The sequence below is a fragment of the Tamandua tetradactyla genome, chromosome 13 (genome assembly GCF_023851605.1).
Source record: "Tamandua tetradactyla isolate mTamTet1 chromosome 13, mTamTet1.pri, whole genome shotgun sequence".
NCBI classification, from domain to species: Eukaryota; Metazoa; Chordata; class Mammalia; order Pilosa; family Myrmecophagidae; genus Tamandua; species Tamandua tetradactyla.
Window position 1 is genome coordinate 89,189,065 of NC_135339.1, and position 12,978 is coordinate 89,202,042.

General features: G+C 42.5%; 1 protein-coding gene across 4 annotated transcripts in view; it reads right to left on the minus strand.

Annotated features, from left to right (window-relative positions):
- C13H10orf90 (chromosome 13 C10orf90 homolog) overlaps positions 1-12,978 on the minus strand; it is a 246,600-nt gene that overhangs the window by 190,024 nt on the left and 43,598 nt on the right. The window contains exon 2 of one of the 4 annotated variants that reach the window (XM_077126395.1): positions 368-469. The exons of the other annotated variants lie outside the window; for them this stretch is intronic. Within the exon in view, the coding sequence (XP_076982510.1) occupies positions 368-392 (25 nt within the window). The 5' untranslated portion in view covers positions 393-469. The remainder of the gene's footprint in view (positions 1-367; positions 470-12,978) is intronic. 4 annotated transcript variants of the gene reach the window in all.

The following is a 12,978-nucleotide window of genomic DNA, read 5'->3' on the forward strand; positions in this document are numbered from 1 at the left end:
CATCAGAATTGTCAGCTTCACAGCCTACCCTGCGGATTTTGGACTCTGCGTTCCCATGGTCACGTGAGACACTTTTATAAATTTTATATTTACGAGTGTTACCTGTTGATTCTGTTTCTCTAGAGAACCCTAACTAACACAATGATGTTACAAAATCATATCAAAGGTAAAAGATCAATTCAAAGTATAAGACCAGCCAATGGTTTTATGTGATGAAGTAAGGAAACTACACTAATATGGTTTTATTTCCACATTGTAACTAATCATTAAGAAACTACCACTTGTCAAGTTTTGGTGGAGTATCAAAGCAGGATATCCACAATTATCTGAAAAGGCTATTTAAATATTCCTCCTTTTCCAGATATACCTGTGTGACGTCTGATTTTCTTCATATACTTCAATTACAACAACATATTGTAGTGGGTTGCATGCAGAAGCAGATGTGAGAATCCAGCTGTTTTCTTCTCATCTAGACATTAAAGAGATTGGCATCATGTAAAGGAATGCCAGGCTTCTCATATTTTTTTTGTTTTGAAAAATATACTTACTTTTGATAAAAATATATTATTTACATTAATATTAAAAGGTTTATTATTGGTTTTTTAAATGAGTCAACAAATACATGTTTTATATTTTTCTCCATTTCAATTTTTGGTTCAGTAGATAGGAATGGATACAGCCCACAGAAACAGACTCTCCTTGTCTTCAGTAATTTTGAAGGGCATCTAAGAGTCCTGATCCAAAACTTAGAGAACTCACTGGCTTAAAGGATTCTGGCTCTGCCCCTTCCAAGCTGTGTGGCCTTGGGGTGGACACTCCATGTCGCACCTCCCTGAGCAGGTGACGCAGGAGTCAGGAGACGCGGGGTCTGGTAAAGTGGCCATGCCGGGAAGCCCTGAGGCTACAGTATGGACAAATGAGGTGAGGAGCCAGAGGAGGGGCTGAGGGCCGTGGGGTAGAGGGTGCCGCAGCCACGCGAGTCACCAAGGGCCCTATCGGACCTCGGCAGGAAAGGTGGGACGCGCTCTGACTCCGGTGAGCCCGGCCCCAGCGCTCTGTGCTCCTCCCCAGAACCGCCCGCTTTGCAGGGCCCATCACACGGGACCTGGGCCTGGGGCCTGCAGGGGCCTCCAGCCGGGACGCATCGCCACTTTGTCTGCTCCCCCTGGGTCAGAAGGGCACCCCATGTGCTGGGTGTCCCCTGGCCGCCTCTGGGGTCCCCTCGGGCCATCGCCCTCCTTCACCCTGGAGGCCACATGGGCCACGCCCACAGGGGCCCTGGCGCAGCCTCCCGGCTCCCTCCCTGCGGTTCCCCAGGCCGGGAGTCCCAGGTGCGTAGCAGGCGCTTCCTGGGTATTTGCTGAATGAGTGGGTGATAAGGGACTTCTTCATTTTAATGCTGTCAGCATATTAAATCCAACGCTTCAAAACACTTTAGAATGGGAATTACCTCCCCTAGTTCTTTTTAACCCATAACTATAATCAAACCTCCACCCACCCACCGTTGACAAATGAGAAACAAGCATGTGACAAGTTAGCATATCTAGGGCTCCACAATCGTCCTATGCTGGTTCTTGTGACTGGAGGCAGAGCAGAGGGCGGAGGGGAGACATCACCCTTGTGCTCTCCGTGCAGGGTGGAGGGTGGAGGGGGAGACATCACCCTTGTGTGCTCGGTGCAGAGCGGAGGGTAGAGGGGGAGACATCACCCTTGTGTGCTCCGTGCAGGGTGGAGGGTGGAGGGGGAGACATCACCCTTGTGTGCTCCGTGCAGGGTGGAGGGTGGAGGGGAGACATCACCTTTGTGTGCTCCGTGCAGGGTGGAGGGTGGAGGGGAGACATCACCCTTGTGTGCTCGGTGCAGGGTGGAGGGTGGAGGGGGAGACATCACCCTTGTGTGCTCAGTGCAGAGCGGAGGGTGGAGGGGGAGACATCACCCTTGTGTGCTCAGTGCAGAGCGGAGGGCAGAGGGGGAGACATCACCCTTGTGCGCTCCCTGCCTCAGGTCCCTTTAAAGGTTTCTCTCGTCTGAAAATCTTTCAAATGGACCTGGGGTTTCCAGTGCATTTCTCCTAAGCAGACCTCTGCACAGACAACACAAGATGATATACTCTGTCCCCTCCCTTCCCTCTCTCCCTCACTCCCTCCCTCCCTCCCTCTCTTCCTTCCTTCCTTTCCCACTTGTCTTTTACTTTTATTTTTGGTAGTTTTTAATATAACAACTTGGTTGGGATATAATTCACATGCAATTGAACAATTTAAAGTGTATATAATTCAGTGGTTTTTAATATATGCACATTGTTGTGCAACCTTCACCACAATAAATTTTAGAACATTTTCATTACCACAAAGAGAAACATGGTGCCCATCAGCAGTGACTCCCCATCCCCCCACCCCACCCCCGCCCCAGGAAACCACTAATCTACTTTCCATCACTATAGATTTCCCTGTTCTGGATATTTCATGCTAATGGAATCATATAATATGTAGTCTTCTGTGACTGGTTTCTTTCACTTAGTGGAATATTGTCAAGGTTGTAGCATGCTTCCTTCCTCTTTATTGCCAAATACTATTCCTTCCTCTGGCTAGACCATAAGATGTCAGCAGATGCCTGGGTTGTTTCCACTTTTCAGCTGTTAGGAATACAGCCACTATGAACATTGGTGTACAAGCTTCTTATGTGCATGGAGTTTTCATTTCTCTTACAAATATACCTAGGAGTTGGAATGACTTGGTCATATGGTAATTTTATGTTTGATCTTTCGAGGATCTGCCAAACTGTTTTCCAAAGCAACTGTACCATTTTATAATCCTACTAGCAATATATGAAAGTTCCAATTTCTTCATATTATTGCCAATAGTTGTAGTTATCTATCTTTTCTGTTACAGATCTATATTCATTCGTAAACTTCCCCAAGAGAGGGGATAATGTTGGAGGTGGCTTTAATCAGCTGCCTGGACTCCCCACTTAAGTGGCCACACATTTAAGGAGCCATTCAGAACAGCTTCCCCAGCCTCTCCCCATCTCCAGGGCTCTCTCTGGGTTCCAGAAGCATTGAGCAGAGTTGGCTTCAAGTAGCACAATTGAGGGTTCCATCAAATTCCCCAATGGCATAAGTTCTACATGTTCTCAGCTCATCCTTTCAGGTCATCTCATCCAACCACCAACCATATGTGGCTATCATTTAAATTAATTAAAATTAAACAGAAATTAAACATTCAGTTCCTCAGTCACACTGACCACATTTCAAGTGTTCAACAGCCGCAAGTGGCCAGTAGCTACCACACTGCACAGTGCAGACATAGCACATTTCCATCATTGCAGAGAGTTCTAACACACAGTACTGAAGAGAAAAGGTAAAAACAAGACAATCAGAGGCCAAATGAACTGCAAAGCACCCCCTTGTGAGACCTCCTCCACTTAAGTCTCCCACCACACACCTCCCTTCAGTGGTTCATTTTGCTAATCATCCACAGAGCCTCAGGAGTCTTGGGGATGCTGGAGAGGAGGGAGGTGGGTGTGTAGTTTGATGCACATATGCAGAAAGGTAGATCTCAAGAGCTCTCAGGTGGGCCTCATGTTGAACTAAGTTTAAGCTCTTCTTTTTGCTCCTCAAAGTTCAACTATCCAGACCTCAGTGTGTGGGATAAGAAATATTAAACTACAATGTTCTCTTACTGAAAATCTTCTGTGAAGGACTGACAATATTCAGGCATTTCTTTAAAAAAAGAAAGAAAGAAAGAAATTGCTGTGCATGTGCTATTAATAATTAACCATGAATTAACATTCTTCAGCTTCCAGCATATTAGAAATGTTAGGTGGTTTATAGGAGAAATAAGGTTTCCCTTGCAGCAGGGCGGGGGCAATGTTGTGTTTCTACTAAAGCAGAGCTGGTCTTAAATTCTGGGGCCTGGTATCTGGGGAGGCATGCCAGATGCTGTGACTCACACATCTTTGATCATTTATATCTGGAAGGAGATAAACCCTCCTTACTATTTTTTATATAAGATATCAATGGACATTAACATTATCTCTTTGCAATACTGTACTTTGACATGAATTAAATGATACCCAAGGATGAAAGTTATAAGATGAATACATCAATACACATGTACAAGTTTTTGCAATTAACAATTTGAATCATAAAAATAGTATAAGGCAAAAAATAATAATAATGTCAGGCAACTCAAAAGTTGAACTCTCCACCGAGTTTTATTTCCCTCCTCTAAATCACTATAGACAAGCAAGCTGTTGCCAGGTCTTGTTTTAAAGAGGCATCCAGCAACTTTACAATCAGGATAAATAAAATTCACAAGGATGAGATCTCCAAACAGAGATTGAAGAGCAGATGGGGACCTCTTTCCTCTGGAGATGAGCCTCCAGCTTATGCATGGACCAAGGTTTTCAACGTTTCATGTCAGAACAGAATATGACTATTGAGAGGGTGTGACACTTTCCTTTTTGTCTGGTAGATACAGACAGAAGTCCTGGCCCTGTGCCCCTCTCTGAAGGAGCTGGGACACCATGGGCTGCACCATAACTGGTGGATTTCTCCTTCCTTAAAGGCATATTTTTATTCCTCCTGGGTAATATAGATGGATTATGTGTGATTATTAAACCACACATTTAATCTTGTTTTGTGACTCCTCAAAGCATCATCAAATTATCAGGGAAGTTCATTGTAGTTTTGAAGCAGGTCTAAGAGTGGATGAAATATCTGAAGACTTTAAGAGACAGAGACATTTGAGTGAGACTTCAGAGGTCATTGCACTGAGGCTTTGGGATTCCCACCTGCCTACTTTCAGGGAGGTAAGGTCTTATCATCCCTCTTAGGCCACAAAAATTAAATGAGTCACTCAAGGGCACTAGGTGGAACAGGGTCAAGATGTCCTGTGACTAAAATGTGCTAAAACATCCATAAACTACAATAAGCACATCCAAAGAATACTCCAAGTTCAAGAATAGACAGAGCTCGCCTTTGGTTAGTGGACTCAGGGCTAAAGAAAATGCACATGAAGCCCATGGAGCCCTCTACTACCTCCTGCTCAATCCTGAAGCTAAGCAATCAGACCCAGAGTATCTGCTCTTCCCATGCTGTGGCTTGAGGTTGTCATCTCTGGATGGAGATGGAACCTTGAGTTTGTATATGAGGAGACCGGTTATCCCATCCTTAAGATGGCTCCCAGTCCAGGGCAAGTCCTCCTCCATGGTGTTCTATACTCTTCTCAGCATCTTGATTCATGAGAAATATAGTTAAAATGGACACCAGGGTAGGCTCATCAAACTTGAAGAATAGCAGTCAATAGAGAGGAGCACTGTTCAGTGACCATCTAGAAGGTGTGGTGTGGAGCCAGAAAGAGGGTGAAACAAGCTTCTATTAAATAGGTTTACCTACTTGTTAATATCTGAGGTTATTTGAGAACTATAGCAGCAGAAATACTTTCTATTCTTTGGCAATTATTGGATTCAGTTGGCCTTTATGGCAAGACAAATCACTTCAAAATTCAGACTCTTAAAACAACACCTATTTATGATTTCTCATGAGTCCATATATGGGCAGATGCTGCTTCTATTCTGGGTTGGCATGGCTGGAGCTGGATGGGCTTGAATGACCTCACTGACATGTCTGGGTCTTCAGTTAGGATGCTGAAGTCTCTCCATGTGGCCTCTCATTCTCCAAGAGGCCAACCCTAGCTTCCTCACATGGAGGCTGAAAGGTTCCCAGAAACAAGACAAGACACGCTCTCTCTCCCAAGAGTTTTCAAGTCCTTTCTTGCATCATATTTATAACGTCCCATTGGTCAAAGCAAGCCACATAACCCAGTTGGGAGTCCACGTGCAAGGAACTACCCAAGGATGTGGCTGCATAGGTGTGATTCCTAGGGGAGCACTACTACAATAATCTACCCCAAATTGCTCCTGTTGTGGGTTCCTGAATGCCATAAACCAACAAAGTACAGCTCTTCTATTGAATGGGGCATAGAGAATACTGACATGGTATCTTAAGACAAATTATTTTACTTAGTAATACTCCATAATATAACTTCAGTAACTATTATCAATGAAAGAAGATACATCTGAAGCAAGGCTATAAAAATATAAGATATAAATACAATTATCTGATTCACTTCATACTTTTAATTCCTTATGTTTTATTTATGTTTTGTACCCTTAAATTTTCTTTCAGTAATCCAGCAAACATCTTTCTTCTTATACTGTATATAACACATTGTAGAGACCCAAAGATGAGTAAGATGTGGTCTCTACTGCACTGGGGGAGATAAAGTCTCTACCCAGATCACTTCAATCCCTGCCTTAAGAGAGAGAAAAGACTTTATGGGAACAGAGAAAACCCAAATGGGGTTGGGAAGCTCGCTATTATAGCTTTACAGAATCCCCAGGCAATTTTCTTTTAATCGCCATTTGGCCATGTGCTGGGCCTTTCCTTCCGGGTTCCACCACCTTTATTATCATCTAAGATCTTAGCATCAGGATTCTGGACCTTTGACCAGGGGGTTGCCTCTGTGATGGATAGATGAGGGCCCAAGCAATGTCTCAGGACACCAATGAGCATTATCTCTGCTGGACTATTGATTGCTGATATGCTGGCCTCTTTACTGACCTTGTGGCTTGTAGTCAACCCTCTGCTGTTCTTGTCTGAGTGGGCCCTTCTTCCCAGCCTGTGAGTCTTTTATCTATTCTGGGGGTAGTATAAAATAGCTCTGCAAATGTGCATCCAAATCTGTCTGCCTCACCCTTAAGCCAACGGCTTTTGAACTTTGTAATCAAATATGTGCCACCACCTATGCTTCCACATGTGCAGTGACCCTGTTCTAACAAGCAGTAGGTAGTTTTGTCTAGCTATCCTAGGGGAACGGCTCTCAAGATTCAAGATTCAACAAAAGGAATTTTGAGCACAGGGGCAGAGGCTAGGGAAGAAGCCTGTCAAGTATTCATTTAAAATATGATTCCACTCCCTGCACTGAATCTACCATAGAGCCTTGCATCTAATTGCATTTGTTCAGGTAGGAGGTAGAATGTGAACTGGGCCTTGGGAAGATTTCAAGAGGCAGGAAGGACATGTCCTCCTGTTGACATTGGCACACAGGTGGATCATAAAAAGTGAAATATCCGGAAGCTTCCATAACCCTCTTGGTCAGCAACATGATGTCTCTTTATCCAGTAGCCTGATGGAAGCCAGAGGCAGGGCTTTTGAGTATCTGAGCCCCGTCTCTCTGGTCTGTACCATCTATCTCCTTAATTAATGGCTGTTCAGGATTAAAGCCAAGCTTGCAGCAATTCATGCCACTTGAAGAGCAAAACCTTTTGATCCTTGCTCTTTTCTTGTCTCCTCCTAACTGAATCTCAGACAGAAAGAAAAATAACAGCAAGTCTTCCCTCCTTGCTCCAGTGACCTTCATGCCCTGGCAAAGTAGGGACTCCAGGGTTGATATGTGACCTGGCATCTTGTTCCTGCACCTCCTTTTTCTTATCAGAACTATTTAACCTAGCTTAGAAGACAATAAGAAACTTAAATCTCTGGACTATGTTTCTACTAAAGCTGGCAGACACCATTTGCTGTCAGAAAACCAAACTGATTTAATTCCTACCCAGAGAAATCCTCTCCTATCTCTCTTAACCCAAATAGAGGTAAAGTCAAACACACATTGTGTCATGATAATTATGTAAACCCACAACTTCCCTACTCAAAAAAGAAGATGAAATGAAAAAAAAAGCATATGTGCATAATTAAACAGTTCAAATTTTTCTACATAGGCTAAACTACATACTCTGCCTTCTTTTACTTCCCCAGACTCTGATATCTATCTAAGTCTCACCCAAAATGAGAAAATTTGAGGTGTTTGGTCCAATTTGTTCCACAACCTCAAAACCAGTCATGAAACCAATAATTGAACAACAACTCTCTCCCCGGGGTGCCAATAAAAAGAAAGTTCTGGCTGCAGATTGGCAAGATTGGTCACTAAAGTCACACCTCCACCACCCTAAACACTTACACGGAGAGTATTTAGTGCCTTCCCAATCGTCCTGACTAGTATGGATTCTTCCTAACCTCTCTGGCTGAGCCAGCATGGCTTGGGCCTCTTTAGACCCCTCCAACCCAGAGCCTGTCCTCTCAGCGAGTCGATAAATGATGGTTGAGTCCCCTGGGTATATTCTCTGTAAAATAAGTGTTCCCCAGCTCTGTCCCTCATTTGCTAGAATGACCTCTGAGGTCTTTGCCCTGGCCAGGGACTCTGATTTCAATACTCCTGTCCTCACCTGTGTCCTGGGCTCCTCTCTGTTTGTCAGGCTGTCCTGCCTATTTATTTTTACAATGAAGGTCAAGATAGGCCCTCTGTTTCCTTCCCGAAAAGCATCTACCATGGGTTCTCCTTCTGTCCTACCTTGGGAATTGGCATTACTGGCGTGGAATATACAATCAGAGAGAGAAAGGGCATCAGTCATAAAACCCATGGGCAATAAATGTTAACGTATGCCAATTTTTATTTGGAGCTGGCTGTGGGCCAGGGCTGATGCTTAATGTTTATTGAGTGCTCATAATGGATGAGGCCCTTTCTGACCCTCTTGTGGAACATTCCTCCGGAGGAATAGAAAGTGCTTTCCTAAGGGAATAAGCCTCCCTTACTGTGAGACTCTGAAGGAGATCTTGAAGCTAGATGGGATTTTATTACCATATTTCATCAAACTGAAGGTGCCTTTCAATCTTACAATCTTCTTTGATGCACCATTATTTTCTGGACCCAAGAAAGAAAGGCACTGCCACTAACTGTAAAGTGCTATGGACTGTAGGAGGCAACTCGATTTCAGCACTGCTAAAAGGTAATAAAATGTACCCTTTGGAATCAATGAAATAGGTTTTTTCATCTGGTTCTGCCCCTGGAACTGTCATGAAAACTCCAAGCCATTGGTGCTGGCGTGCTGTTCTCACTCTGGTGGTTCCTGAGACTGAGGCTTTCCCGCCTTCCCACAGATCACTGCTGCATCTGAATTATGCTTATTCTCAAGAAATCCTTCTCCCTGCCTGGCCACATTCTCTATTACTTTAATTTATACTTGTTTGATCTTCCACCAACCTGGAAGCTAGAAGCTAGACTTCTGCTTCCTTATTTTAAATAAAATCTTGTATTTGCAAGACAATAATCAAGCAGCCCCAGTCTTTTCTCCTGAATGTCAAACAACCTCAGCTCCTTTTTATAACTCATACATAAAAAGAGACAAATCACAAGTATATGGCTTGATAATTTTTACAAAGTGAACACATCTGGGTAACTACCACACTGACAAAAAAAATGTATGGGCCTCCCTCATGCCTTCCCCCCTTCATTCTCCACCCCACATCATTCAAAACAGAACCATTCTGACTAGGATCACTAGAGCTTCATTTTGCAGGATTTGAACTTTATATAAATGGAAACATAAGGCAGATACATGTGCCTTTGCATTTGGTTTATTTTGCTCAGTATTACATACACTACATTGCAGTGTGTGGCAGCAGTTTGTCCCTGTTCATTGCTACAATGCTACAATATATTTATCTATTTCATTAGGGATGGATATTTAGGTTGTTTCGTTGTTTCTCTTTAATGCCCACCAGGAATATGCTGTCATGGACATCTTTATACCTGTCCCTCAGAACACACAGGCATGTACTCCTGCTGGGAACATATGCAAGGGTTGAATCATGTGGTCAGAGAACACGTGCTGAGCTATAGTTTATACTGCCTGTACTGGATTGAATTGTGGGCCCCAAAAGTTATATTCAAGTCCTAACCCACAGAATCTGTTTCTGCAAATGTAATCAAGTGAAGATGAGGTCATGCTGGATTAGGGTGGACTCTAAATCCAATGACTAGTATCTTTATAAGGGAATGGAAGGAATACAGAGACATAGGGGAGACGGCCATGAGAAGATGTGAGCGAAGGCTAGAGAGGTAGCTACAAGCCAAGGAATGCCCAGGGTTGCTGGGAGCCTTGGGAAGCTGGAGAGGCAAGGAAGGATTCTCCCCTAGAGCCTTTGAAGGGAGCACAGCCCTGCCACAACCTGATCACAGATTTCTGGCCTCCAAAACTGTGAGAGAATAAATTTCTGTTGCATTATGCCACCAATCTGTCATAGTTTGTTGTGGCAGCCCTAGGAAACGAACACGCAGCCCAAGAATCTTCCAAAGTAATTGCACCAATTCCTACTTCCACAAGTGATGTTTGCACATTGCAGTATTCCACATCCTCACTAACACTTGATTTTATCCTCTTCATTTTAGCCATTCTGGTAGGTGGTAGGTGATGTCGTACGGAAGATTTTCTTTGTGTTTCCTGATGATTAGGAATTTTCACTTTTCATATGTTTTTTGGCCATTGGATATCCTCTTTTGTGAAGGACCTAGTCAAGTCATAGGCTCTATTAAAATTTGGCTTGTTTTTCTCTTATTGATTTGTAGGAATTCTTTACATATTTTGGATACTAGATACAAATCCTTTGTTATTTACATTATTGCACTTGTCTTCAGCCCCACTATGAGGTTTGTCCTTTCATTCTCTTAAATGATGTCTTTTGATGAGAAGTTCTCAATTTTAAAATAACCCACTTGAAATATTATATCCTTTATGGTTAACGTCTTATGTGTTGCCTACCCCACAATCATGAAAATAGTTTCCTATGTCAGCTAAAACATTTTCATTTTACCTTTTACATTCAGGTCTATAGTCTACCTGTAATTGATTATCACAAGTATTTCCACCTGACATAGACCTGTTCCCCCCCACCCCCGCACTACTGTGTTCCTTTCGTCATGCATCAGGTGATTGATTGTGTACATAGGTCTGTGTCTAGGTTCTCTATTCTGTACCATTGATCTGCCTGTCCTTGCACCAATTCTATACCGTCTTGATTACTTGAGCTTTAATCAATAAAAAAAAATTGTCACATTAAAAATGTTGCATTACCAAACTGTCACCCATGTGACTCATCCCCAGGATGCTGTTATGATCAAAAGGACATAGATCAAAATAGGGAATTTTAATGTAATCCAGGAACTTTATTTGTATTTTTGAGTACCTGCCCCCTGCCCCACCTTAGTCTACTCTTCTATTCTTTATCGCAAAATCCAGAAAAAAAGAGAAAACTGACTCTGTTTGGAGGGTGTGAGAGGGAAGGAGGAAGAAAAAGTTATCAATCCAGAGTCCTTTTTACTGGTCAGGGAGAAGACAAAGCATGGAAAGAGTCTCCATTAATCATTTGTTTGTTTGTTTTCAATTTATAAGTGCCATGTAAACATGTCATAAATTTCAGTAATTGGAAGGAGGGAATAATCTACATTCCCAACGAACTCCTAATTATGAGTTTGATGTATTTCTGCCTAGACTTTATTTCATACATATAATTGGTCATTGCTTATTAATTTGGCATAAGCTTTATAAGCATGTTTTGCATTCTTGCAACTTCTTCATAACTTCATTTTAAATGAATATATATTTGATTGAGTGGATTACAATATTCGTGTAATATTTTTCCTACTCTCAACTTTCAAGGTTCTTCCAGTTTTTTCTTAGAATAGATAATACTGTAATGAACATCTCAGGTATACAGCTGTTTTCCTTCTGTCACATTTTTCCTTCCCAGTGGGTTTTGCCAGTTTACGTGATCACCAGCAGTATTCCGTTTCAAAACACTCATTATTAATTAATTTGCATTTTGGTAAGGTTAAATATTTTCCCATGTGTTTCCTAGTGGCATCTCTTCCTTTTGTCCTTGGTACGATGATATAGCAAGGTCTTAATGCTTTTCTTATCAATTTGCATGACACCTCTTTTGATGATGAAAATAGTAGTCATTTGTCATTCATTGGGCTTTGTGTTCCTTTAGGTCAGAGAAGAGGTTTCATTAATCTTTGTGTCTTCAGTAGCTGGCATGCAAACTGGCACCCAGTACATGCTCAATCAATATTTGCCAAGTGAATGAAGTCATATTTGTTTCAAGTATTCCTCCCCAGCTATTGTCGCCATCTGTGCCTTGGACGTGGAAGGAATTAATAAATGTCGATTGTTTATTATGATAATGATGACACATGGTATATTTATTTTTAGTAACATCTGTCATGAATAAGAGGTCCCAATTTGGTTATTTCAGTCTGACAATCTTATGGATTGTTTTATCTGAGGCCATTCCACTCACTGATATTAATTCCTCTATAAAATTAACGTAGTATAAATATGGAAACTTAACTGAGAATTCCCCTGCCTTCACTTTCACTCATCAACACACAACTATTCACGCCCCACAATTATTTTACATTTCAGCAATGTTAAACTGCATGCAGTTTCCTGAATGTGCTGCACTCTCTCTTGCCTCTTAGCCTTTAAATATGCTGTTATCCACCATTTTCACCACCCCTATCCCATTCCCACCCCTTGCTGGTTTACCCCTAGTTCGTTCAGGTGCCGTTCAGTGAACATCTTCCTGACCTGCCCCTCCCATGGGCTGGTTGGGCTGCTCCTCCTCTGCTCCTCCTAGCACCCAGAACTTTCCCCCATCACATCACATTATAGGAAGCATTAGATTTGTCAGCAGGGATTGTGTCTGGCTCATTCTTATGCTCACTCCCAAACCTGAATCTATCACAGTCCCTGGGACATAGTAGCAATCAAAGATTTAGTGTGGAGTGAATGAAAATAAAAGAAATATACTTGAATGTCCACCAGCCTTCTCTAGCTCAACTGATGAATCATTGCATCAGACTTAGAAAGGAGGTTCAAACTCAACTTTCCACTTTTGATTACTGGTGCCCATTGTTGGGCTCTACTCTCCCCTCCCCTGTGACCTGAGAAAAATCATTCATATATCTCTTTCTATCAGTGTTGTTTCTAAGTTTGGGTATTCTATGACAGTGGTTTTCAACCAGGGGCTATTTTGACCACTCGAGGGATATTTGCCAATGACTGGAAACATTTATGGTTGTC